We start from the raw sequence: 22720 nt of genomic DNA, 5'->3' as shown, positions 1-22720 counted from the left end.
GAGAGTCCCTGCATGAGAAAGAAGAGCTTGGGGAGAAACATACCTAAGCATCAGCTTGTTTCCAAAGGACTAGATATGATCAGTTCACGGGCTAATCACATTATCACACATTCAAGAAGTAAAGTTAACCAGAACGACTGTTTAGCTATGTTGATTTTTCAGAAGTTTATAATTCATGTTATTTCTTAAAACAAATGTAAGTGTACCTGAACTTATTTTCCAGGAGACAAACAATCTAGGTGGTTAACCTTCTCTACCCAACAGGCCCCCTTAACTCCAGATCCATTGACCAGCATCAGTGTGTCCCAGGAGACCGTGGCCATGGCTTCGAAGCCAGTACTGATTTGTCCTCTCTGCCCCTTTGTTGATGGCATGTAGGTTGAGGCGGTGAAGATTTCTTACATTGGCAATGCCATTTGGGCATACGGGGTGGCTAGGAACCTCAGGGCCTAGGGTCCGAATCCAGCATGTGGGAGTGTTCTCCAGAGTCACAAGTCCTAGGGTCTTGCCGTGTTCCCCGGCCTTGATACCGCCCCCACAATCCACCGGTCTCCCCACACGCTGGAGTCTGGATATTTACTTCCAGCAGTTTCAAAGATGCCCAAGTCATAGACCATTTGAGTTTCGTTTTTCTTCTTCATGATCTTCCTTCTTAAATATATAAAAATAATTCGATCTGTTATAAATAGAAAACAAAACAAAGCAAGACTTACTTCCTAAAAGCCCTGAGAAGCCTCAGGAGGCCATTACAAGATGCTCATTTTACCTGACTTTGACAGTGAAAGTGCTCGTGTGTGATGGTCCCGTGCTGACGACCGCGTGTTTGTTTTCCTGGCAGGTGTGTCCATTGCAATGTCGTGTACTCTGACGTGGCCGCTCTGAAGTCTCACATCCAGGGCTCTCACTGTGAAGTCTTCTACAAGTGTCCTATTTGTCCCATGGCGTTTAAGTCTGCCCCAAGCACACATTCCCATGCCTACACTCAGCATCCCGGCGTCAAGATAGGAGAACCAAAGTAAGTCCTGCTGCCTTCTGACCTTCCTGCCACCGCCTTCTCAGTGACTGAGAGGAGGGCGTAGTTCTGTGGGCTAGAGAACGATGTGAGAACGATGCCACCAGGAAGATGTCGCCGCTCCAGGAGGGACAGCTGGTAGCCCCTCACTCCCTAAACCCGTCCGCTCCTTCCCGGGGAAGCCTCCGGCCGGAAATGTCACTTATCATTTATGCCCTTCAGTTTCCACGAAGCAAGGGAATATTTATCAGTTTTGTTCTTTTTCTTAGGATGATTTTAACAAATAAGTTTGAGGGGAACTGTAACATACTGTCATCTTTCCTTTTTTTTTTAACATGGTTTCTTATAGGATACACTTTTTATCATAACATGATACGAAGTCAGTTTAAAACACTGGATACTGAATTTAACTTCATAACCAGTGTAAGTCCTTGATGAGCAAAAGCAGATTTCATTTTTGTCTTAATCTTGCTCCTAGTTTTGTCAGTTTTGGCTTTGTTGAGTCTTTAATGACGACGTGGTACTTGAGCAGACCTGGGCTGCCTGCCTGCGTCACAGGCAGTTAGAACCCAAGACGAGGGAGTGTGGGCTTTGGATTCCGAGTCCCACCACCCAGCCCCCAGCTGTGAGGTCTGGGGCCATCACATGCTCTGTTTCAACATCCATTTTTCTCTCCCATAAAGTGAGGGTAGTGCTTATGGCCCAGAGTTTGTGTGAGGCTGAAAGGTGACATTTAAAATGTGTGGCACACAGTAGTCCCTCTGTCTGGAGCACAGTGGGGCTCGGTGGCTTGGTCCTTTCCACATTTCCTCTTTGTTGCGAGCACAGCACTGGATTAGATGCTCGTGGTGAAGCTCATTTCATTTCCGTGTTATTTATGGCAACGTGGAATTTGATTGTTGCGTGAGGTTAGATTTGCTGCTCAAAGCTATTGGTGTGCTTTGCCCATAACTCCATCATCAAGGAAGTATTAGAGGGAAGATGTGCAGATATGCCAATGTGTGTCTGGCTTTTATGGTAACCTTTAGTTTGGGAAAATACTAATGACGGAACACTATAGGAGTGTTTACTAAAAAATGAGGATAAAGTTTGGAATTCTGTTCTAGGAAGACCTTCACTCTGATCTCTGTGGATCCTCGAAATGAAACAAACTGCAGATATAACCTGGTATCTTGACCCTGAAGACGCACTTCAGTGAACTCTGAGGTCTTCACTGTTCATGGTTGTAAAGCTTCTAGGCACTAAGGCAGTGTCTTGCCCCCAGTTAATACAGTTTTTAATTTGGTTCTTTATTCAGATAAATAAATAAAACATTACTGACATCTGGAATAGCAGTTGTTACCTAGGAATACAGGGCAGCACCTGATTAAGATAAGCTAAAACAGTAATTTTCCAGGTTGAGTAATGCATAGGAAAAAATTATTCCAGCATTTTCCTAAAATTATTTTTGCTACAGTTGTTCTTTAATAAGTACCAACTCTAAAGATAGGCATCGACTAGTATGTTTTAAATTGTAAAACTAAAAGAAAAAAAACTATAGGTGAAATACAACAAAACTGCCAAACCAGTGAACTTTAACTCAGCTGCATTCATTCAGTGGGTGGTGGTGCTTGGCCGAGGCGAGTCCTCACCTGCAGCCTGGCTGGGACCCCAGGGGCTGCACGTCGGGCTCCATGTGTCACGACTGTATTACAGCGGGCCTTGAGATCCTTCGTCCCTGCCACCTTTCCCCATTCAGGCTCCTGTAAAGCCTTGCTGTGCCTGCTGGAATGCTACCTGGCCTACACTTGATTCAGAAGCTTCCTTTTGACATTAAATCCATCTCTGCTCTGTTTGTGTAAGCCCCCCAAAATCAATAGCCCCGACTACACTGGAGACTCAGGGATTGAAATCTTCTAGCAGGATTTGGTTCACAGGTGGTTATGCAAATGACTGAACATGATGCAAATGGTGTGCATTAATCTTTTTAAAGATGAATATAAAAATACCCCCCCCCCATTTTCTTTAGAGACTACATGGGGTCTAAAAATATAGCCCCATAACATCCTGTCGTCCCAGCACCTCAAATTGAAAAGCGCACAGTGCAAGATTTCACTTCTGTATTTTTTTAAGATTTTTATTTAACGTTTATGTAGTGTTTCTTATGTGCCAGGCACTGTTCCAGTGCTGTGTTTCTTGCTTTTCAATGTGTGGTCAGGTTGTTACCCTGCTGTCTTCAGAGAAAATTGTGAAGACCCTTTAATCTTTTCTGGGAGATTCCAGATCCATTTTGAACGTCCATTCCTAGATTTCATGGTGATAGAGTTTTGTGTCTGTTTTCGTCTTTTCCTTGACATCTAATGATTAAACAGTAGGTTTTTTGCTATTTTGTGCCTTCCTTTTATTTGCCACTCTAAATGTATGTAAGTGGAGAAGCGAGACCTCCAAAGTCTAGAATTACATAAGAGACAGAGCGTTTCTGAATCAGTCCCTAAGAAGTCAAGCATGTACTAAATTGTAACAGCGGCACGGTGGAAGGCTTTGGAGTCAGATGAGGCTGAATTTGAACCATGGCCCTGGGATCTGTGCAACATCCAGCAAATTCTCTCCTCCCTGAGCCTGTCCGTGACATGGCTCACCTGTTGGAGGCGTGGGGATTGTTTGTTGCTCAGGACAGTGCTTTGCACTTAGTTGGGATTCGGTCAGTGGTAATGAAGGAGGAGGTTTGTGGCAGTGATTTTTGAGCTTAGAATCTTTGGTTCCATTTGTTTTTACATTTGTTTAGAGGGTTACACACTGTTCTAGAGAGTTTGGGTTGCTGTAAGTTGGACCTGAGTGTGGGTATTTGGTTTTAGCTTTCTTTTTTCCCCGTCCTTCCTTCCTTCCCTTCCTTCCTTTCTTTTATTAAGTAGGCTTTTATATTAAGGTTTTTATTAAGTTAGGCCCAGCATGGAGCCCAACATGGGGCTTGAACTCTTGAGATCAAGACCTGAGCTGAGATCAAGAGTCACTCAACCAACTGAGCCACCCAGACGCCCTGGTTTTAGCTTTCATTTTCTTTTTTTTCCCCTACTTCCCCTCACCTCCCCCTTTCTCTCCAGGGGACTGCCGCCGCCCCTTAGTCTGGTTATCCCACCATTCCCTCAGTCTTGCAACTAGGGTAGGATTCAGTCAAACACACAGGTTTGGCTTTCAGAGCCCTTTGCAACTCTACAGGACCTCCCCCGCCATTCCCACAGCCTGCGGATCCAGCCACACTGGGTTTCTTTCTGTTCCCTCACCATGCTGTGCCCAAGCGTTTGCCTGCATACGAACAGGCCTCACCGTCCTGCCTGGCTTCCCTGCCACTGTCCTGCCTGGCTTCCCCGCCACTGTCCTGCCTGGCTTCCCCCCCCCCCCACGCCTGGCTACCTCCTGTGGTTTTCTTCCATTGTAGTTGGACAGTTTGCTCCATCCTCATGTCCTAACTCGTGTGTGTGAGGTTCATTTATTTGGGCTTTGTTTTTTTAACATGAGCACCATTTTAACGTTTCTCAATAGTTTCTGTCCTACAGAAAAGTTGGAAAACTCTACAGATGACATCCCTTCACCCAGATTCCCCAGTTGCCCGCATTCCTGACATTTACTCCCACCATTTCTTTCTCCATGTGTGTGTCTCTCCCTCTCTCTCTCTCGTTGAAGAATAATGGGGCAGCATGACATAAATATTGGAGTGTGTTCTGCCTCTCCTCCCAAAAAGGTCACCCACGTATGTCACCCCCGTTGAGTCCTCCCAGTCAGAAATTCGTGCTGATTACATTACTGCTCAATGTGTAGATCCCATTAAAATTTCTCTAATAGTTGAGAAAATGTCTTTTTTTTTTTCTTTTTTCTTTCGTGTTCAAAATCCTATCCAGGAACATGTTTTGCATTTAATCGTCCTGTCTTGTCAGGGTTCTTCCGTCTGGAACAGTTGCTCGGTCTTCCCCCGCCTCTTATGTCTTTGGCCATCGGAAGAGGCTTCCAGCCCCTCATTCTCAGGATGACCCCCGTCTGTCGCTGCTTTCTCGTAGCTGGACGCAGGACATGTACTCTTGGCAGGAGGCTCCTTGTTGTGTGCCATCAGAGACAGGCAGCGCCCATGTGTGCTTCTAGCAGCGCTGCTGACCCCCACCATCTAGTCAAGCTGGTGTCCCCCAGACCTCTCAGCCATATAGTCACCACTTCCCGCTTTATATGCATTAGCAGTTTGTGGGGCGGTGTTCCAATATTATACGAGCAAACTGTTGCTCAGAAAAATGCTTAAGTAAATCTTTGCTATTCAGTGGAAAGCAAAAGAAAAAAAAAAAAGTCAAAGCAAACAAAACCCCTCCCCAAAGGAATGTAGCATGAATAAAGTGGGCCATGCCTTTTTTCGTGAAATAGTGCTTTCGAAAAAATGTAAGAACAGAATCCTGAGAAAATTCTTAGCTAGTAAATCTTCATTCTTTTCCTGGGGCTATTATTTTTTTCTTGTTGCTCTGTGGTAATTCCAGAAAAATCAAGAAGTACAGACAAGCAAAACAATAAGAATACCTGGAGTATCATCTGGTAGAGACGAGGACAGTTTACGTGTAACCTTCCATGTCTTTTCCGCACCCTTAAAAAAATGTGAACGTATCACACATACTGTCTTGTTCCCTGTTGTTTGAATTCCCATGAAAATCTTTCCATTCACTGGTAATGTGGCTGTAGCATAATTTGTGAAAAATGACATCGTTGCTCTTACTTCACTACTTGACGTTACTGCGTGTTTGGGCTATTTTCAATTCTAAGCTATTTTAAATAGTGAGGAAATGAACATCCTCGTCACACTTGGTACAGTTAATGATGGCACCCCATGTGGTGACGTCCTGAAGTCCTTGAAAATCCCCTCCCCTCCCCAATCACGTGTGCACTAAGTTACTAATATGTCAAGACCTTGTAAAAACATGTGCCGCTGAATCCAGTTAAATTTATAAATTCTATGTGGGAAAAGGAAAAAAAAAGTTAAATTCTGTCATTTATTGACCGAGAACTATGAAGCGAGATGTGCTTTCTGAAGACCCTGAGAGGAAAGACCCGTGGTTTCTAGAGGCTTTCCTTTCTTTGGCTTTGCTGTGCAAATAGCAAATGGAATCTCAACTCTGCTTTTTTCATCTCTGACTTGTACCTTCAATCAGTGTTTCTCTGCCATTTTCCTCAACTGCTCCCTAGGATTCTTTGTGCCTGTTCTCACAGTTCTTCAAAGGGCACAGGTGTCCCTAGGGTCTCCCCTGAGGACCAGGAAGACCTGGGGCAGTTACGGGAGGAAGGGGACCTACTGTAGGCATATTGAGCGAGCAGCGAAGCCCCTGGGGGTGGAGGTTGGTGGCTGGGGAGTCTGGTACTTTCCCTCCTGCCTGAGCTTCAGTGGAAGGTGTTGATGGATGGATGGGATTATGTGCAGAAGGCTCAGGTCTATTGGAGTAGTTTAGGGAGGCTGCTTGGCGGTAACATCAGGTATGGAAATGTAACGGACAGTATTTTAAACCATTTTAAGCACAATAGATGTGCAAACTGAAACAACAGTTGGTACGGATTTTCTTTTTTCTTTCTTTCTGTCTTTTTTTTGGCGGGTAGGGGTGGTGGTGTATAATTGTTTACTGGTGTAGGGCTTTCTGTGTTGAGAACGTGTAGAGGAATACTGCAATTCAAGTGTAAAACTGCCCCTAACTCGAAAAGAAAACTTGGGACAAGTAAGATCTTACGTAGGCATCGGAGCTGAACAGCCCTACTTAGTTCGTTAACAAATGCTTTTTCAAGTTAGGGGACCACCACCCAGCTGCGTTCCTTGTCTTCTCTTAAAGAATACGTAAAAAAAAAAAAAAAGAAAAATCAAGAGTGCTTTTGCTCTGTGTTAAAGTAACTAACGAGTGAAGATCTTGTACAAACAAGTGTCCGCTATAGATCTGTAAGTAGTAAAATGGTCATTAATTTAGACTTCTATGCAAATGTGGTTGAATGCGTCTTTACTCAGAATGTTAAGACCCATCTGCACTTGAGTGACGCCAGTTGCCTCCAAAAGTTTGTTTCAAAGCTAAACTGTTTTGTTCTTTTTACCGTGTTTATGTGTTCTCGCTGCTCCTGCCACCTGAATTCTTGAGATGAGATGTAAAGTAGCAGTTCCTTTGGCTTCAGAGACGAGGGCTGACTGACATTTCCACGCACTTCTTCTGTTTTAGAATAATATATAAGTGTTCCATGTGCGACACTGTTTTTACCCTGCAAACCCTGCTGTATCGGCACTTTGACCAACACATCGAAAACCAGAAGGTGTCTGTTTTCAAGTGTCCAGACTGTTCTCTTTTATATGCACAGAAGCAACTCATGATGGACCATATCAAGGTGTGTGCGCATCTCTTGTGTCCTTTACGTAAATTGCAGACCCATTCATTGATCATAAGTCAAGGCAGCCCTGCAGATGAAGAGAAAGCGTGCATGCTGTAGAGGGAAGGGATGGATGCTGGTTGTTGGTACAGAGCAATTTACAGAATGCTGCCATCATATACTTGACTGATGCTTTTTATTCCCGAGTCCCAGTCTGCATGCCGTGAGAGATCAGTGCAGAGTAACAAATGATTCTCAAAGAAAATGTATTAGGGTTCTTTTTTTTTTCCTACATGTGAAAATGATGACTGTGAAGTTTACTTTTTTTGAGAAGTCCGTGTCGTATAGGATTTAGAAATAGACAGGGACTCTGACGAATTGTGTTAATTCGTTGTAAATATTGGTGTATTTAGAAAAATAAAGGTTTTCCCTTGAGATTATGTAAGCGGTTAAATTTACATTATAATCGATGCCCCTGGATCTTTTTTTTTAGTCTTTTTTTCTATCAAGGTTGCATGTAAATTGACAGTAAAATGTGTAGGATACAGCAGTGTCTGGCCCCTGGCAAGTATTCAGTTAATGAAATGAATCTATGTCCAGTTGGGATAACCCCCACCCTCCAAGCCCCGAAAGGGGCACCTCAATCTCTTTACAGCCTTTTAAGCTCATGAAGGACAGTGCTTAGTCCTAGCCTCTTAACTGCCCACTGTGAAAGGTTAAGCAATTTTATTCCTGTGTGATTAGGAGATAATATCCATCAGCTCTCAGAGCTTAAAGTGACTTGACTTTTTAAAGAGAGAAGGCAACGGCGGCCCGATATCATGAACTCCATCTCTCTTCCTCTTAGTTCTTCTCTTTTTAAATATGGGATACAAGAAAGGTGAACAGATCAGGTCTCTGAATTAGTCTAGTCTCATCTTAGTTAAATGAATGGACTGTTAATCTTTGAAATTTCCTGTGTTGAGCATATGTGAGCTCACGTAGCATAACTGCCTATTGCAAAGAACCTAACATCTGCTCATTGGAGGGTCTGCTCACTGGCGGCCGGGCTAAGGTAGTGGCTCTCTGGCATTGCTATGGTGAGTCAGTGCATGGGAGATACATGTCATCATTATCACTTAAAGTACAGTAAAATCCTCTTAAGATATTTTAAAGGTTTTCACTAAAATTACGAAACTATCTTGACAACAAATACTTATTTAATGAATGATCAGGAAAAAAACAACAACCCTAAAAACTGCTCATAAAAATGTAGTGACATTGGAATTAGACCCAAATATTTTAACATAGTTTTTACGGGGGTAGGGGGGAGAAAAAAGAAAGAAAAGTTACTTCTTAAGAGGCTTTTAAGGTATTTGCTTTCTAGAACTCATGTTTACATCTGGAAGTGGGGTCATCGACCTTGTGGTTAGGGTCTTCCTTGTGTTAATAGTGAATTTGGAGGAATACAAGGTTCCAAGAATAGAGACTGAAGAGGAGTGGCAAAATCCTGTGGCCACAAGGACGAAAGAATTGTTTTTATTCATCTGAACCTTTACGAGACTACATGATACGAAAAACATTGAGAATACTCACTTATATTCTCATTTCAAGTATGTCCTATACATTTAAAATATCCTGCCTTTATGTGTTTGGGGATGGGTAGGCATAAAGTTTTAGGGGCACCCTATTTTTGTTTTTATTTTTAAGGTCTGTACTAGTTCTTGTGAGTTTATATCACTTAATACCTGTGCTGTTCAGTTTTTCTTGAGGAAGAAATTAAGAGAAAAGCAGGACAGGAACAGTGTTCCCTGCCCCCCATACGTATTCATTTAAAGGTAGATCTTTATTTGCCTAATTTAATCCAGTTTGTATCATTTCTTCTTGCAGAGTATAGATTTATTCACTGTGTGGGATTCCTGTATGCATGTTGGCATTTACATTTAAAGCAAACTTTCAAGTTACAATTGTTCAAGTTATTTGTTGTTACAGGACCTAAGGAAAAATCAATTCTAAAAGAATTAGGTGGTATTTCTTTTATTTAAAAAAAACCTTTGCTTTTAATGAACGATATTACTTTTACTTCATGATGTGAAAATGGCATGATGTAAAGTAGAAATTCCCATTTTGGCACACATGGCCTTGTTCTCTTGTCACGGCAGAACTTTTTGCCGCTTTCCTGTAATTCTTAGGGCACGGTGAGGCCGACTCACAGAACACTTCAACACATGATCCTCTCCTCAACTTCTTAGTTCGTAAAAACGTATTTGCCTAGAAACTTAGGAAAAGTTTACTAGAAGATTTTGGGTTTTGTTTTCTTTGGGTTTTAAATGGTTAAAAAGGTAAAAACTTGGCTTCTGTTTTGAAAAAGGCCATCGGAAACCCCAAAGTCTCTGCCCTGTGGGGTGGCAGTGCTTGGCTTTTTGGCTGTCCCGAGATCACGTCTCGCCTCGCCGCCGATTTTCTCGTGCCCAAGAACATGAGACGTTTTCCACCCAGGCCCTTTTTTAGAGACCATTTTGAGGATCCTCTGGATAGACTTGTCACCCCTGCTCATGAGAACATTATTGAACCCCCTTTTCCCTTCCCGGGTAAGACAGTGAGGAGGGTCGGCGAGTTCTCGGCACTGACGAGAGGTGACCTGGCCTGGGAAGGTATGATGGAGAGTACCCTGAGGGAGCCGCTTCGGACTCAGACATTCAGGAAGGATCATGGAGCCGGGATCTACTCAGTGCGGACCTGTGGGATGTAGGAGGCCTAGAGCCCTGGAGGAAGTGTGTGTCGTGTGCCTTTCTGTAGGTTTTGTAGGTTCGGGACCCAAGCCTGAAGGCTGGCAACACGGGAAGGCCTTGTTCAGAGATAAATTCTACACTGAGGCACAGACTTACGTGCTCCCCCCCTTTTTTTTTTTTTTTGACTCTGCTTCTAGAACACAAACAAAACAAAGCACACTGATCTTTAGAGTCACATGGCACCAATTTTACCCCAGTAGAATTTGGAATCCTTCGAGTTTAAGTGGGATAGCTGTTGTGGCTGTTACGTTAATGATGATAAACAGCTGAGCAATTGTAAGAGGCTTTTTGAGTATCTACTGTCTAAGTCTGGGTGGTATCGGTAAGAAGAGCTAGATCGGGATAGGATGTAGGGATATTGACGTTACCCCCAAAAAACCCCAACGAAAACCCAAACTCTTAAAATTGTCCCAAGAATGTGGAAGGTATGAAAGGGAGGGAGAAGGCTTTGCTCTTGTCTCAGGTGCTTGTGAAAGATGGTTGGCTGGGGGTCTTGAACACCTACCCGTGCATCAGCCTAGTCCCATGCTTCTGGGTAGGTGTGAAAGTAAGCGTCTTCTTCCCCAGAAAGAGTCTGTTGCAGAGAGGACTCACTGGTTCACTGGGGGAGGATAGACAGCCAGGAATAATTTAGACTCCATGCAGAAGGCTTTTTTTTTTTTTAAGAATTTAAAAATGGCACAAGCAAATAAGCTTTCAGAAGTTATTTGGAACTAGAAATGCATAATTTAGAGCAACCATAAAAGTTAATTCCCCTCTGTCTCTTTTTAAGTATATATTTTGCTTAGGTTTTCTTCTTGCTCTATTAAGAAATGTTTCTGAATGAATATAAAATCCTTTTCGAATATCTGTAATGTGTTAAGAATAGTCTACATGTGCTTCTCTCCATGGTAACCATTTGTGATAGATCTTTCTTCTCTTTTTGTAACATAGTCTATGCATGGAACATTGAAAAGTATTGAAGGGCCTCCAAACTTGGGTATAAACTTGCCTTTGAGCATTAAGCCTGCAACTCAGAATTCAGCAAATCAAAACAAAGAGGATACGAGATCCATGAACGGGAAAGAGAAATTGGAAAAGAAGTCTCCATCACCTGTGAAAAAATCCATGGAACCCAAGAAAGTAGCCAGTCCTGGCTGGACGTGTTGGGAGTGTGACCGCTTGTTCACACAGAGAGATGTTTACATTTCCCACGTGAGGAAGGAGCACGGGAAGGTAAGAGCAAGAGGCCACCCTTGGGTGCGAGGAAGAGCACAGGATTGGCAGACCTCTAACACTCGGGTCCTTGGCTCGGCTCTGCCACTAATTAACAAATAAGGAAGAAAGGAGGAGAAAAAGAAATTGATGTTTGGAAAACTGTTAGGAGTATTTGTATAACTTAATGTGATTCTTTCCTGAGTTTGGTAATGGGGAAGGGATACCTCATCCTTCCTTAAGCTATCCAGGAGAAGCTCTGTAACTCAAAGTCACTGAAAAATCTGAGTTGCAATATTTATATATACTCTTTCTCTTTTTTAAATAAGTACACATCTCCAACTAATAGGGATTTTTTTTTTTTTAATACCCTTTATTAGACCTCACGAAACCAGCAAGACAATTTTGTAATATTGTTCCGGCAATCTTAAAGTTGGTTTGTTTCAGTTAGGATCCAGAAAGAATCTGCACTGCATTTGATTTTTGGAGAACCTAAATCTCTTATTCTGTAGTAGCCCTCCCTCTTTTTTATTTTTCTGCTTGCTGTTGATTTGTTGGAAAAATTGGGTTACACGTCCTGTAGATATTTGTGCACATTTCTGGGTAATTGTTTCCTTTTGACATTGTTTAATTTGCTTCTCTTTATCCCATAATTCCTAGAAGTTTGATTAGATCAGGTTGAATTTTTAGATACAAATAGGTGTTGTATTATTTTTGTATCGAATCCTGAGGCACCTAATACCAGCTTCTTTCTCTTAGTGATACTATGATCCATCATTGGGTTTAGATACAGCATGCTTTTATTTATTTATTTATTTTTTAAAAAGATTTTTATTTATTTATTTGAAAGAGAGAGACAGCGAGAGAGGGAACATGAGCAGGGGGAGTGGGAGAGGGAGAAGCAGACTTCCCGCCGGGCAGGGAGCCTGATGCTGGGCTCCATCCCGGGATCTTGGGATCATGACCTGAGCCGAAGGCAGACGCTTAACGACTGAGCCACCCAAGTGCCCCCAGCATACTTTTAAAGAAACCATCTTAACTGCTTTAACTTAAGGCAGGAAAACCAAATCGTTTTCCTTGGAGAACCTGTGTAAAAAGTACCTAGGAATTGGCTTGTAATTAGTATATACTAGATGCTTGAAAAGTTTATTAAATTAGGGGCCTCTGGGTGGCTCATTTGGTTAAGCGTCTGCCTTTGGCTCAGGTCATGATCTCAGGGTCCTGGGGTCAGCCCTGGGTCAGGCTCCTTACTCAGCAGGGAGTCTGCTTCCCCCTCTGCCCCTGCCCCTCTCCTGCTCATGCTCATGGGCACGCAGCGCTCGCTCGCTCACTCTCAGATGAATAAATAAAATCTTTAAAAAAAAGTTTGTTAAATTAAGTGCTTTAAGCATTACTTCATAATCTCATTGATACTGTTTTATTTGAGCAGCCCATGTGGCTGACATGTTTTTATTTGGTCTGACTACACTTAATTCAGTGTCTCCTCACGTAAAAATGACTTACTTAACAGAATATATATAGCTCTGCTGGCACATGGCTTACGGTAATCATCTCACCTTTAGGCTCTCCAGGTGGGCCACGGCATCCCAGAATGTTCATTGCAAATATGGGGTAGTTTTTAAGGGGCAGTACTTGGTTAATCTACTGCATGAATACACTACCTGTAGTTATCTTTCCAAGCCTGATGTGGTGATTCTAGGAAAAGGCTTTTTTTTTCTTGGCACCTAAATTGGATTTTACAAATGCTAAAACAGGAGCAGACCTCAATCTAGTAGTCCAGTGCTTTCATTTCCTATACATCTGAGATTTTTGTATCCATCTTGGAACATTTCAAAATTCTTTCTTCTTTTTTTTTTTTTTTAACTACCTTTATCTTGCACATCCAACAATTACTGGATCTAGAATATAAGATGAAGGGACAGCTCTGAGACAGATTGGGTGGGATGAAGTCTAACACTTAGCTCGAACTACTTGCTCTGGGACAGAAGCGTCAAGCCCCATCCTGAGTGGGCCGTGCGCAGCGCATGCATTTCCATTAGAAGCAGCCGTTCATCCAGAGGAAATGTTGGGCTTAGTAGGATTTTAGGATTAGCATTGAAGAAGTTGAGACGCTGTCTTTTGGAAGGAGGCAGATCAGATTAGATTTCAGTTTCCATGCTGCTCACTCGACCTCCGGGGAGAACTAAAGGGAGGTGGGGAAGGGAAGGAAAGAAATGTCTTCATATAAACCAGTGAAATGAACAGAGGGCTGACCGTGTGTCAGAAACCAGTGATCAAGTTCTGCCATTCTGAACCAGACTGGAACGCTGCACTCCCAGACAGCCCACCTACAGACTCCTTGTCTGTTCCCATTCTTTTCTTTTTCCCTCCTATCCGAATACTCCCGTCACCTCTGTTCCATTTAACCCCAACACTTCATATCTCCTGCTGTCTGCCCCTTTCTCTTTCCTCCTTTCCGATGGCCAAGCAGGTACTTTGCCGGCTGCACTTTCCCACTCCTGTTTCCTCCTTGCCCACCTTTGGCTGTCAGCTCACCACACCCACCTCCTTATCGTCAAGGCAACTGGACATTTTTTCGGTCTTTACCTCGATTTTTACCCGCCACCAGCCGCCCCCCCCCCCACCCGCACAGTATTTCACATGATTGGCAGGTCTTCCTAAAAGCATTTTCTACCCTAAGTGTTGAATACTGCTCTCCCTCCTGGGTTTTCTCACGATTGCTGGAGCACCCATCAGGTTTCTGTCCTGGAAACAGTCCATTCTCTCTCTCTGGGAAATTTCAGTTACTCTTGTGACTTCATTTCCTGTATATGTGTGCAGATAACTTCCAAATCTCTGTCTCCAGCTGTGATTTCTTGCCTGCGTTCCAGTCCCCAAATCCAACCACTTATCAAGTATTTCAGCTTCTTGGATAATTCACAGGCGCTCTTAGCCTGTCCGACAGGGAACCCGGGCTTGCCCCCAGCCCCCAGCTTCTGCCGCCAAAAGCTTGGTGTGCGACCTGACTTGACACTTCCTTCCTTCTCCCCAGGCCGCTCCCTCCTCCATGCATTTCATGCCTTCTAGTCCACCCGTTGTCCGTCTTTGTTCAGGCAACTGTGTTTTGCCTGATGAAGGTTCCCTCTGCAGCCAGAGAGACTTAAGTGCAGCTCCAGATGCGCAGTGTTGCGTGCCCACTGGCCTCAGCTGTCCGGGGCTCACTGGGTCTCCCCTGATCCCCCTTCCACCAGCTATATCTCGCATGGGGCACGCTAGACAAACGCGAATGCTCCACCTGCTTTATTTAATTTATTTTTTAAAAAGGTTTCATTTATTTATTTATTTGAGAGAGTGAGCACACACGCGAGCGCATGAGCCGGGGGAGGGGTAGGGGGAGAGGGAGAAGCAGGCTCCCCGCTGATGCGGGGCTCAATCCCAGCGTCCCGGGATCATGACCAGAGCCCAAGGCAGATACTTAACTGACTGAGCCACCCAGGCGCCCCTGCCCCACCTGCTTGAAACACCGCTCGCCCATTCGTCTCTGGGGCTTTTCGGGTGGTGTTCGTTACCTTGAAGGAACGTGCCACTCTGGTGTCTTAACTACTCTTAGTCCTTTGGGTCTCAGCTTAGACATCACCTCCTCTGGAGAGCCTTCCTTGGTCCCTTCTTCCTACGTGTATCCACGGCACCCTGTGCTTTCCTTACCGGAACTCTTATCCTCTGTGAAGGCTGCTTCTCACCTCTTTCTCCCAATAGATGCTGTATGCTTTCTTCCTCTCTTCAAGTTCCCATCCAAAATATCTGTGGGCCTTCTGTCCCTAGCTCATAGTAAGCCAATAAATATTTCTCGAATTAATGGATCAAAGAATGAGTGCTGACTTGGAAGACATCTTACCCCCCTCTTAGACTTAACTTTCTCTTCTTTAAAATGGGAGTAATACGTATTTAGTGACCGCAAGGTGTCCCGTGCTGTAGGTACCTAGAGGGAACTACCTGTGAGGTGATAAGCAGCTTCCAGTCTTTTTGGATTTAAGGTGAGACATAAATATGAAATTATGAGGGATTTGAAAATTGTATCTGGCTAAATGTCCCAGGAGAGCATAATTTTTTACTTCCACCAGGCGAGAAGTTATTGGAAAGATCTGATTTCACCGGACTACCCAGTGAAATATCATTACGTAAACGTTCTGACTCACTGCACCGTGAAGGGATATTTGTTTTTAATACTGTAATCATGCCTTAAAAAATAAATGTTATGTGTATATATAATTTCGAGAATAACGTGAACACATTCTGCCAGCCACAATACAGCAGTTTGCTTTGGTGTTATTGCTACTAATATAATTATTTTGGAGAAAAGATTTTGAGTTAGGAATAAGCCCACCTGGCATAAATTAAAAACTTATGTCAGGATAATTCACTGTTGTCTCTTTTAAGATGGCCTCTTTTTGTTTCAATAATTGTTTCTGATTTTTTTTCCTCTCTCCTCAATTCCCATCCAAAAAATTTTTACTAAAAATATTTTGTATGGAGTTCCACATCAGAACAAAGATCTTCAGTAGCTTTGTCTTTAAGATTCAAAAACGTAGTTCCAGCTATGCTAGTTATTTATTTAGTAGCTAGTGTCTTTATTTCTCTAATGCTATATTTTTACTAATACAAATCCAGTATCCACTTTCAGTGGTTTTTAATTTTTTTTTTTTTTTTTTAGTAATTTGTTGTAATCCAATATTAAGTTAAAAAAAATTGGGGGCAGATAATCCATAAAAATTTATAGAGATGTAATAATTTAAAAACAATTTGCCAAATCATTATTTTAGCCATTTAAACAAGAGTAGTTTTTTTAAATAAAGAAATAAATAAAGCAGCCACATTTATTTATTTATTAAGATTTTATTTACTTATTTGAGAGAGAGCATGTAAGCTGGGTGAGGAGCAGAGGGAGAGGGACAAGGAGACTCTTTGACGAGTGTGGAGCCTGATTTCCACAACCATGAGATCATGATCTGAGCCGAAACCAGGAGACAGAGGCTTAACTAACTTAGCCACCCAGGCGCCCCAAAGCTGTCACATTTAGAAACGATTGTTAACTGAACTTCCATACAGAGAAACCAGTGTAAAATCGATCACTTTCTAAAGTTGATATTATTGTTTTGTTATGGTTAGGTTTTAGCTGTCTTTTTAAATCATAACACTCTTTAAGGACAAGTTCTAAATCTATTTATTATTGTAGCTTCCGTGGTTTGTGATGTTGCCCATTTGGAAAGGGGTATTGTGTTAGTTGCATCTAGGTTTGGATGTTAGATAGTTTTTTGACCACAGAAATCCTCTCATCTTCCCTGTGTCCTTACTCTTAAATACAAAAACAGGAAGATGAGCTTGTCAGTATCATTATTCCGACGATCTCATCCCAGCTATGAGCCCATTCCCAGATAAATGTACAAATACACAGAATTTTATGTACAATTTTAGGGGCTCATGTACCTTCTGACATTCTTTCTTGGTTGCTTTAGGGGTCTTCTGGGAACGTCAAATTAGGGTCCCCTCAATGAGATGACATCTGAGCTCAGATCACACATTCTGCATTTATGTAACCTGATAGTAAATAAAAAAGTGAAAGCTGTCTGTACTGGTCAGATCTTGAAAATTACAAGGTGATCTGTGATAATTATCTGTAGCCATTTTGTCATCTGCTGCCCTACACGATGAGTGATCATTATGGAACTTTTTAAGTAGAAAGAGCAATATGAGCAATCATTCTAGCTTTTGACTGTTTTTTTTTTTTTTTAAGATTATTTATTTGAGAGAGAGCACTTGGGGGAAGGGGCAGAGGGAGAGGGAGAGAGAGAATCGTAAGCAGGCTCCATGGCTCAGCGTGGAGACCAGTGCGGGGCTTGATATCACGACCCTGAGATTACAGCCTGAGCCGAGACGAAACCAAGAGTCAGATGCTTAACTGACGGTGCCACCTGGGTGCCCCTGGCTTTTGACGATCCTAATACAACCCATCCCTCTTGGCAGCTGCAGAGATACAGCATTCGTATCAAGGAAGCTAATGCCCTTTGATTTGGCACCATATTCTAGTTAGTGGTTCCCAAAACTTGACTGTGCATCAGAATCACCTGGAGGGTTTGGTAAAAGGCTGGTTCCTGGGCTGCACCCCAGTAGTTTGTGATTCAGTAGGTTTGGGCTGGAACCTGATAATCTGCATTTCTTACAAGTCTGCCCTTTGAGAGCCCCCCTGATTTATCCTGTGTGGCAGTAAAATTCCCTAAAGCCCATTGATTTATACAATAAAAGTTTATTTCTTGCACATGCCGAGTTTGCTGTGACTTTGAGCACTCCAGTGGGGCAGCTGTCCTTCCACTGATAGACTCAGTGATCAAGGCGGTTTCTTTCAGGCCCCCCCACCCCACCCCCAACCTCCACACAAGGGGTTGAACAGGAAAGACTGGAGAATCCAGTCTGGCCTTTACACGCCCTTATTCCGGATGTGACACGCAGTGCGTCATTGGCCAGAATGAGTCGTGTGACCAGACCCAATTGTAGCGGCCTCAGAAGTGTGTGTTCCTGTGTGCCCCGAAGGGAAGGGAGGGACAGGGAACGTGGATCACACCTGTTCAGTGGCTGGTGAACGGACTGGTGTGCTCAGGGGCCCTGCACCCGCCGAAGATGGATACCGGCCTTGTTTCACTGAACGGAGGTGGAGTCAAAGATGCAGAGAAGGAACTCGATTTGGCACTCTGAATTCAGAGATGAGATGACAAGTGGGCAACTAATTTCCATGTCTGAAATTTACTGACTGTTCCACGAGGGACAGAAAAACGAAGAAAAATAAAATGTTTTTGAGAAAGATTAATAAGTTATTTAGAAAACGTGACTCAGATAAGAATATATTATTCCAAATTTTGTTTACGGCCAGAAGAGTTTTTTTTTTTTTTTTTTTTGCAGATTCTTAGGAAGATTTGCTTTTAGGGTGAAATGTTTATATCTGGTCAGATGTCTGTTACAGCCATTTTAGGAGGCATTTTTCTATAAACTCACTGGAGGTTTCTTCAAACAAGGTTGAAGTCTGCAAGTACTTATTTGTATCTGCCTAGTTATGTAGTCTAAGAAAAAGACCTCGTCTTCTCTGTTAACTTCCCTTATTGCCACGGTGTACATGTTTTCTGATTACACTGTGGGCCTGGGCATGATACTGCACATCCCATTGGATATTAAGTGTAAAATCCCAAATCAAGGGATGTACAATGAAAATAATACAGAGTGGTAGGCAGATGTGTAAATGTCTTGAGTCCCAGTAACCAGACCAGTGGGCTTGCCTCTGAAAGCCTGTTAGGATTTAGGCACTGGTGGGGCTGGAGCCGGAGCTGCTGGGCGTTCCTGGTGGAGGGTGCCTGCCAGGACCAGCTGCCCTGTGATCAGAGCCCCAGAGATTAGACCCACCAGCAGATAATGGAGGGTAGACCCCCACTCAGCTGCCGGCGTGATCTCTTCGGAGTACAAGTCCGTCTGTCCTGGGTGGACCCTCCCTGTGTGTTTAAGGTGGAGCCCGAAGCCCTTCTCCTCACGTGGGCCTTCTCCGTACCCACTCCGCCGTGCCTTTCCTTGTGGCTCCAGCCACAGAGAGCTGCCCGTGGGCCCTCACATACACTGGTTCTTCCTCGCGTCATTGCCTGGTTAGCTCCCGTCCGGATTCAGCTGGTCGTGGCCAGCAGTGCCCCAAAGTGCCCCGAGCCTGCTGCGCCCCCTCCGTATTCCTCCACGCACCTGTGACTGCTGTGGTCATGACACCTAACGTGGGAATCCTGTCTTTATTTTTTTCTGCCTTCAACCCACCGTGATCTCCTTGAGGGCAGGGAAATCCCAGTGAGTACAAGGAGGAGCCTGGTCAATATTGCGGAATGAATGAAAGTACACAGCGGGCCTCGCGTGGTGTGTGGGGCTGGTTATTTAGGCTGTTGGGACCCTCAGTGAGGGCCAATCACCCTCCCTCCATCCTGCGGCCATAGATTGCACCTTTAATTTTACCGTGCCGCCCGGCAGATGCAAGCCTTTGGCCAGAATTACTGGCCCAAAAGGGAATGGACCAGTGTGGGCTCAGTAAACAGGTGTTGGAAGATCACTTAGAGCACGGGTGCTACAGACACCGAGTTGTATCTCTGCACTTGAAGTAGAGCTCATACGGCGCTCTTCTGAGAAGTCAGCCCCCAGCAGGGCGCGCACGCAGTCACTGGTTTGAGCTGGGAGCTGCCCGCCACCACGGTGACCTAAGATGTTTACGGACATTCGGGCATTTGTGGTGCATTGCCCACGGGGCCTGCTCTCATTTTGGAGTCTGAGGAGGACAGTTTCTCCTCGGGCTTTTCCTGTTTATCTCTCGAGGCTCAGGAGGCAAAAGCTCCCTTGACACTGGGCGGGTGCTGCTGCCGGACGGGAGAGAGACGAGACTCCAGCCCATCTGCTCTGGGTCACTGTTACCGGACCTTGCCGGCTTAAGAACATTTCTTACGAAAAACGTCGCCTGCAGCCAGGGACTTAATTCCCTCACTGGCACAGACGAGCAGTTTCCATCTGTCTGCTTCCACTGCCCCAGACTGATGTCCCCCACAACCCCTCCTCTTGTTATCTGTCAAAGCCCCGTCCCTTCCTGTGCCCATGGGGCTGGGGGAGGAGAGTAGTTTCTTCCATGACTTGAAGTTCCCAGATTTGCTCGGGGATTAGGTTTCTTCGTCCAGTCAGTGCTGAACGTGGTCATTAGGCTTTAGAACATCGGTACAGTGTTTGGACCTGCTGTATTATGTGGGTAGACTTTTATGACCCAATCCAGGATTGCAACATGCATTTGTTAATTTCTTTTGGAAAATACATCCCTAAATCCAAGTGGTAGACCAGATTTTTCGATTTTAAGAATTTAGCGTAGGATTCTAAGTTGATACTCCCTCCAAGCCCAGAGCAACCAGAAAACAATTTTACATACCGTCAAGTGGGGGCGGCGAAGGAAAGAAAAGCCATTCTAGCTATTATTGACAGTAAGGAATCGTAAAATGGCGCTAGAAAGGAACTGAGAGCTCACGAATCCCCACTCAGTTCAGTTTACAGACAGGAAGACTTCAGACCCAGAAGGATTGCGGGGCCGTTTTCAGACTTTAACTTGTGCCAAGGGCTGGAACCCAGGAGTCCTTCCCTCCACCCCGAGGTCAGGGTGTGGGTCTCCAGGTTAGGGGTGAGAACAGACTCCTGTTTGGCAGAAGAAGAGCCGGTGCCCCAGGCGAGACTGGAGCAAGGAGGAAGATTCTGCCTGATTCTGTAATTCATTAATTCAGCAAGCCCCATGACTTCCCCGTGTACGCTGCCCATACGAATTTGGAAGGGCTGTCAGGGAAGAAAGAGGGACTCTGCACACAGAGGCCTTTTTTCTTCAGAGCCCCTCAGAGCCTAGGAATTGCAAAGCTGGAAGCGGCACAAGTGGCACCCACAGAAGAGCCTTTCAGCGGCTGCGTGACGTTTGTCCTCATGCCGGCACACTGTGGGGTCACGTGGTCTCGGACCTTCCACCTGAGCAGTTGATCGTGCCCAGCCTCAGGACCTCATCAATTCGGTTAAGCTAGACAGCTGGAAAGATTAACGTATGACGTAGGACTGGAACCAGGCAGAAAATCACCCATCGTCGGTCGGTTTTAATGGTAGCTTTTTTGAGCTTTGTGCTTGCTTGTTTACTTTTTGAGCTTATTTACAGATGTCTGTACAGATCATCTGATAAAAACCAGTGATTATCTTGAAGAGGAATGTCTAGTTTCTTTTATCTTTTGGTTTGTGGAAATAATCTCAGAAGGAGCTGACTTAAGTCTTCAGACACTATATTTTAATGTTTTTATTCTGTAGTAATATTTGTACTTTTATAGTGATTGCAGGGGAAATACCTTTCACGGTGACTTTTTTCCTATTTAGATTGCTTTTTAAATAAAAAGGGCAAAAAAGATGGTATTAAAAATGTTATTAGGGGCGCCTGGGTGGCTCAGTCGTTAAGCGTCTGCCTTCGGCTCAGGTCATGATCCCAGGGTCCTGGGATCGAGCCCCGCATCGGGCTCCCTGCTCAGCAGGAAGCCTGCTTCTCCCTCTCCCACTCCCCCTGCTTGTGTTCCCTCTCTCGCTGTGTCTCTCTCTGTCAAATAAATAAATAAAAATCTTAAAAAAAAAAAGTTATTAGAAGGAAAAAACATTCTATATATTCTTTCTTGTGGTCCCCTCTTAAGGACTGGATTCTCTGAGAACAGAAACAATAGGGAAATAACGTGTCACCCATCTATAGGCGGCATGTATTTGAGGAACCAAAGAGGCTGAGAATGATGGGACAAACCCTTTTAAGTAGAAGAAGGGGAGCGAAGCTAGACCAGACCCGGAAGAAATTGGTAGCAAAGATGTTTTCATACTCATGTGGTCTTTGATTCCAGAATGTCTCCAAGTCGGTGAAATGTGGACGCGACAGCCCACAGCACCCATCACTACTGGTTTTCTCATTGTGGGTGAGAATGATAGGAAATAATAGCATTGCCCGTGGGAGGACCTTTAAAGAAATGGGTGTAGGAGGATGGAGGCGAGCAAGTCTCCTGACAGGGAAGGGGCATGGGGTCTGTTTAGGGTCTGTACACAGGACCCCCAAAGCTCCACTGCATGTCCCCACCAGTCAGTGGAGGTAGACACAGAGGTCCCAGGCTGACACGTGCCCGTGGTGACCCCACGACACCCCACCAGGCATTTCGGAGTTTCGTTGCCATGGTCCTAGCAGCTTTGTTAGAGTGTCAGCCTTTCGCTCAGCACCTTCCGTTTGCCCGGCCCCCGGGTCTGACGTGGCTCTCGGCACAGAGACTGTGGTGGGACACGTTTCTTTCCAGTCTGCTGTGGGTTTGGCCTTGCGTTATTCTGCCTCGATCACAGCTCTGTGTCTTACTTTTTCGGTTGTACGATGTCATCAGCACACCAGATAGTCTTATAACCAGAAAGATAGAAGACTGGTTTTGTGTGTTGTTTTAAAGATTTGTTTATTTATTGAGAGAGAGAGAGTGTGCACAAGCCTGTGCAAGCTGGGGGAGGGGCAGAGAGAGAGAGAATCTTAAGCAGGCTCCATGCCCAGCGTGAGATCGTGACCTGAGCCGACATCAAGAGTCTGACGCTTAACCGACTGAGCCACCCAGGTGTCCCTTGTTTGTTGTTGTTTTAAGCAAGCATAGCAACTAGCACATATTTGTCCTTAGGAACACCATTTCAAAGCTGTGATCTCAGTGATCTAGACACAGTACTGTGATCCTGGTGGTACTCAGGACGTATTCTGAGCGTGTCCTATGAAAAACAAACCCTTTATAGTTACAGCTTGTTTTTTCCTGGATTGATTACCTACTCTGTTAAATAGATTTGGTTC

General features: G+C 44.3%; 1 protein-coding gene across 17 annotated transcripts in view; it reads left to right on the top strand.

Annotated features, from left to right (window-relative positions):
• The window catches only part of ZNF532 (zinc finger protein 532), a 107264-nt gene that overhangs the window by 68312 nt on the left and 16232 nt on the right, over positions 1-22720 (top strand). For 15 of the 17 annotated variants that reach the window (XM_078060250.1, XM_078060243.1, XM_078060238.1 and 12 more), the window contains 3 exons: positions 839-1015; positions 7213-7375; positions 11062-11343. In XM_078060250.1, the coding sequence (XP_077916376.1) occupies positions 839-1015; positions 7213-7375; positions 11062-11343 (622 nt within the window). The remainder of the gene's footprint in view (positions 1-838; positions 1016-7212; positions 7376-11061; positions 11344-22720) is intronic. The other 2 variants (XM_078060251.1, XM_078060252.1) reach the window with 2 other exon arrangements.

Source organism: Halichoerus grypus, chromosome 13 (genome assembly GCF_964656455.1).
Source record: "Halichoerus grypus chromosome 13, mHalGry1.hap1.1, whole genome shotgun sequence".
NCBI lineage: Eukaryota > Metazoa > Chordata > Mammalia > Carnivora > Phocidae > Halichoerus > Halichoerus grypus.
This window is presented reverse-complemented; position numbering and strand designations above follow the sequence as displayed.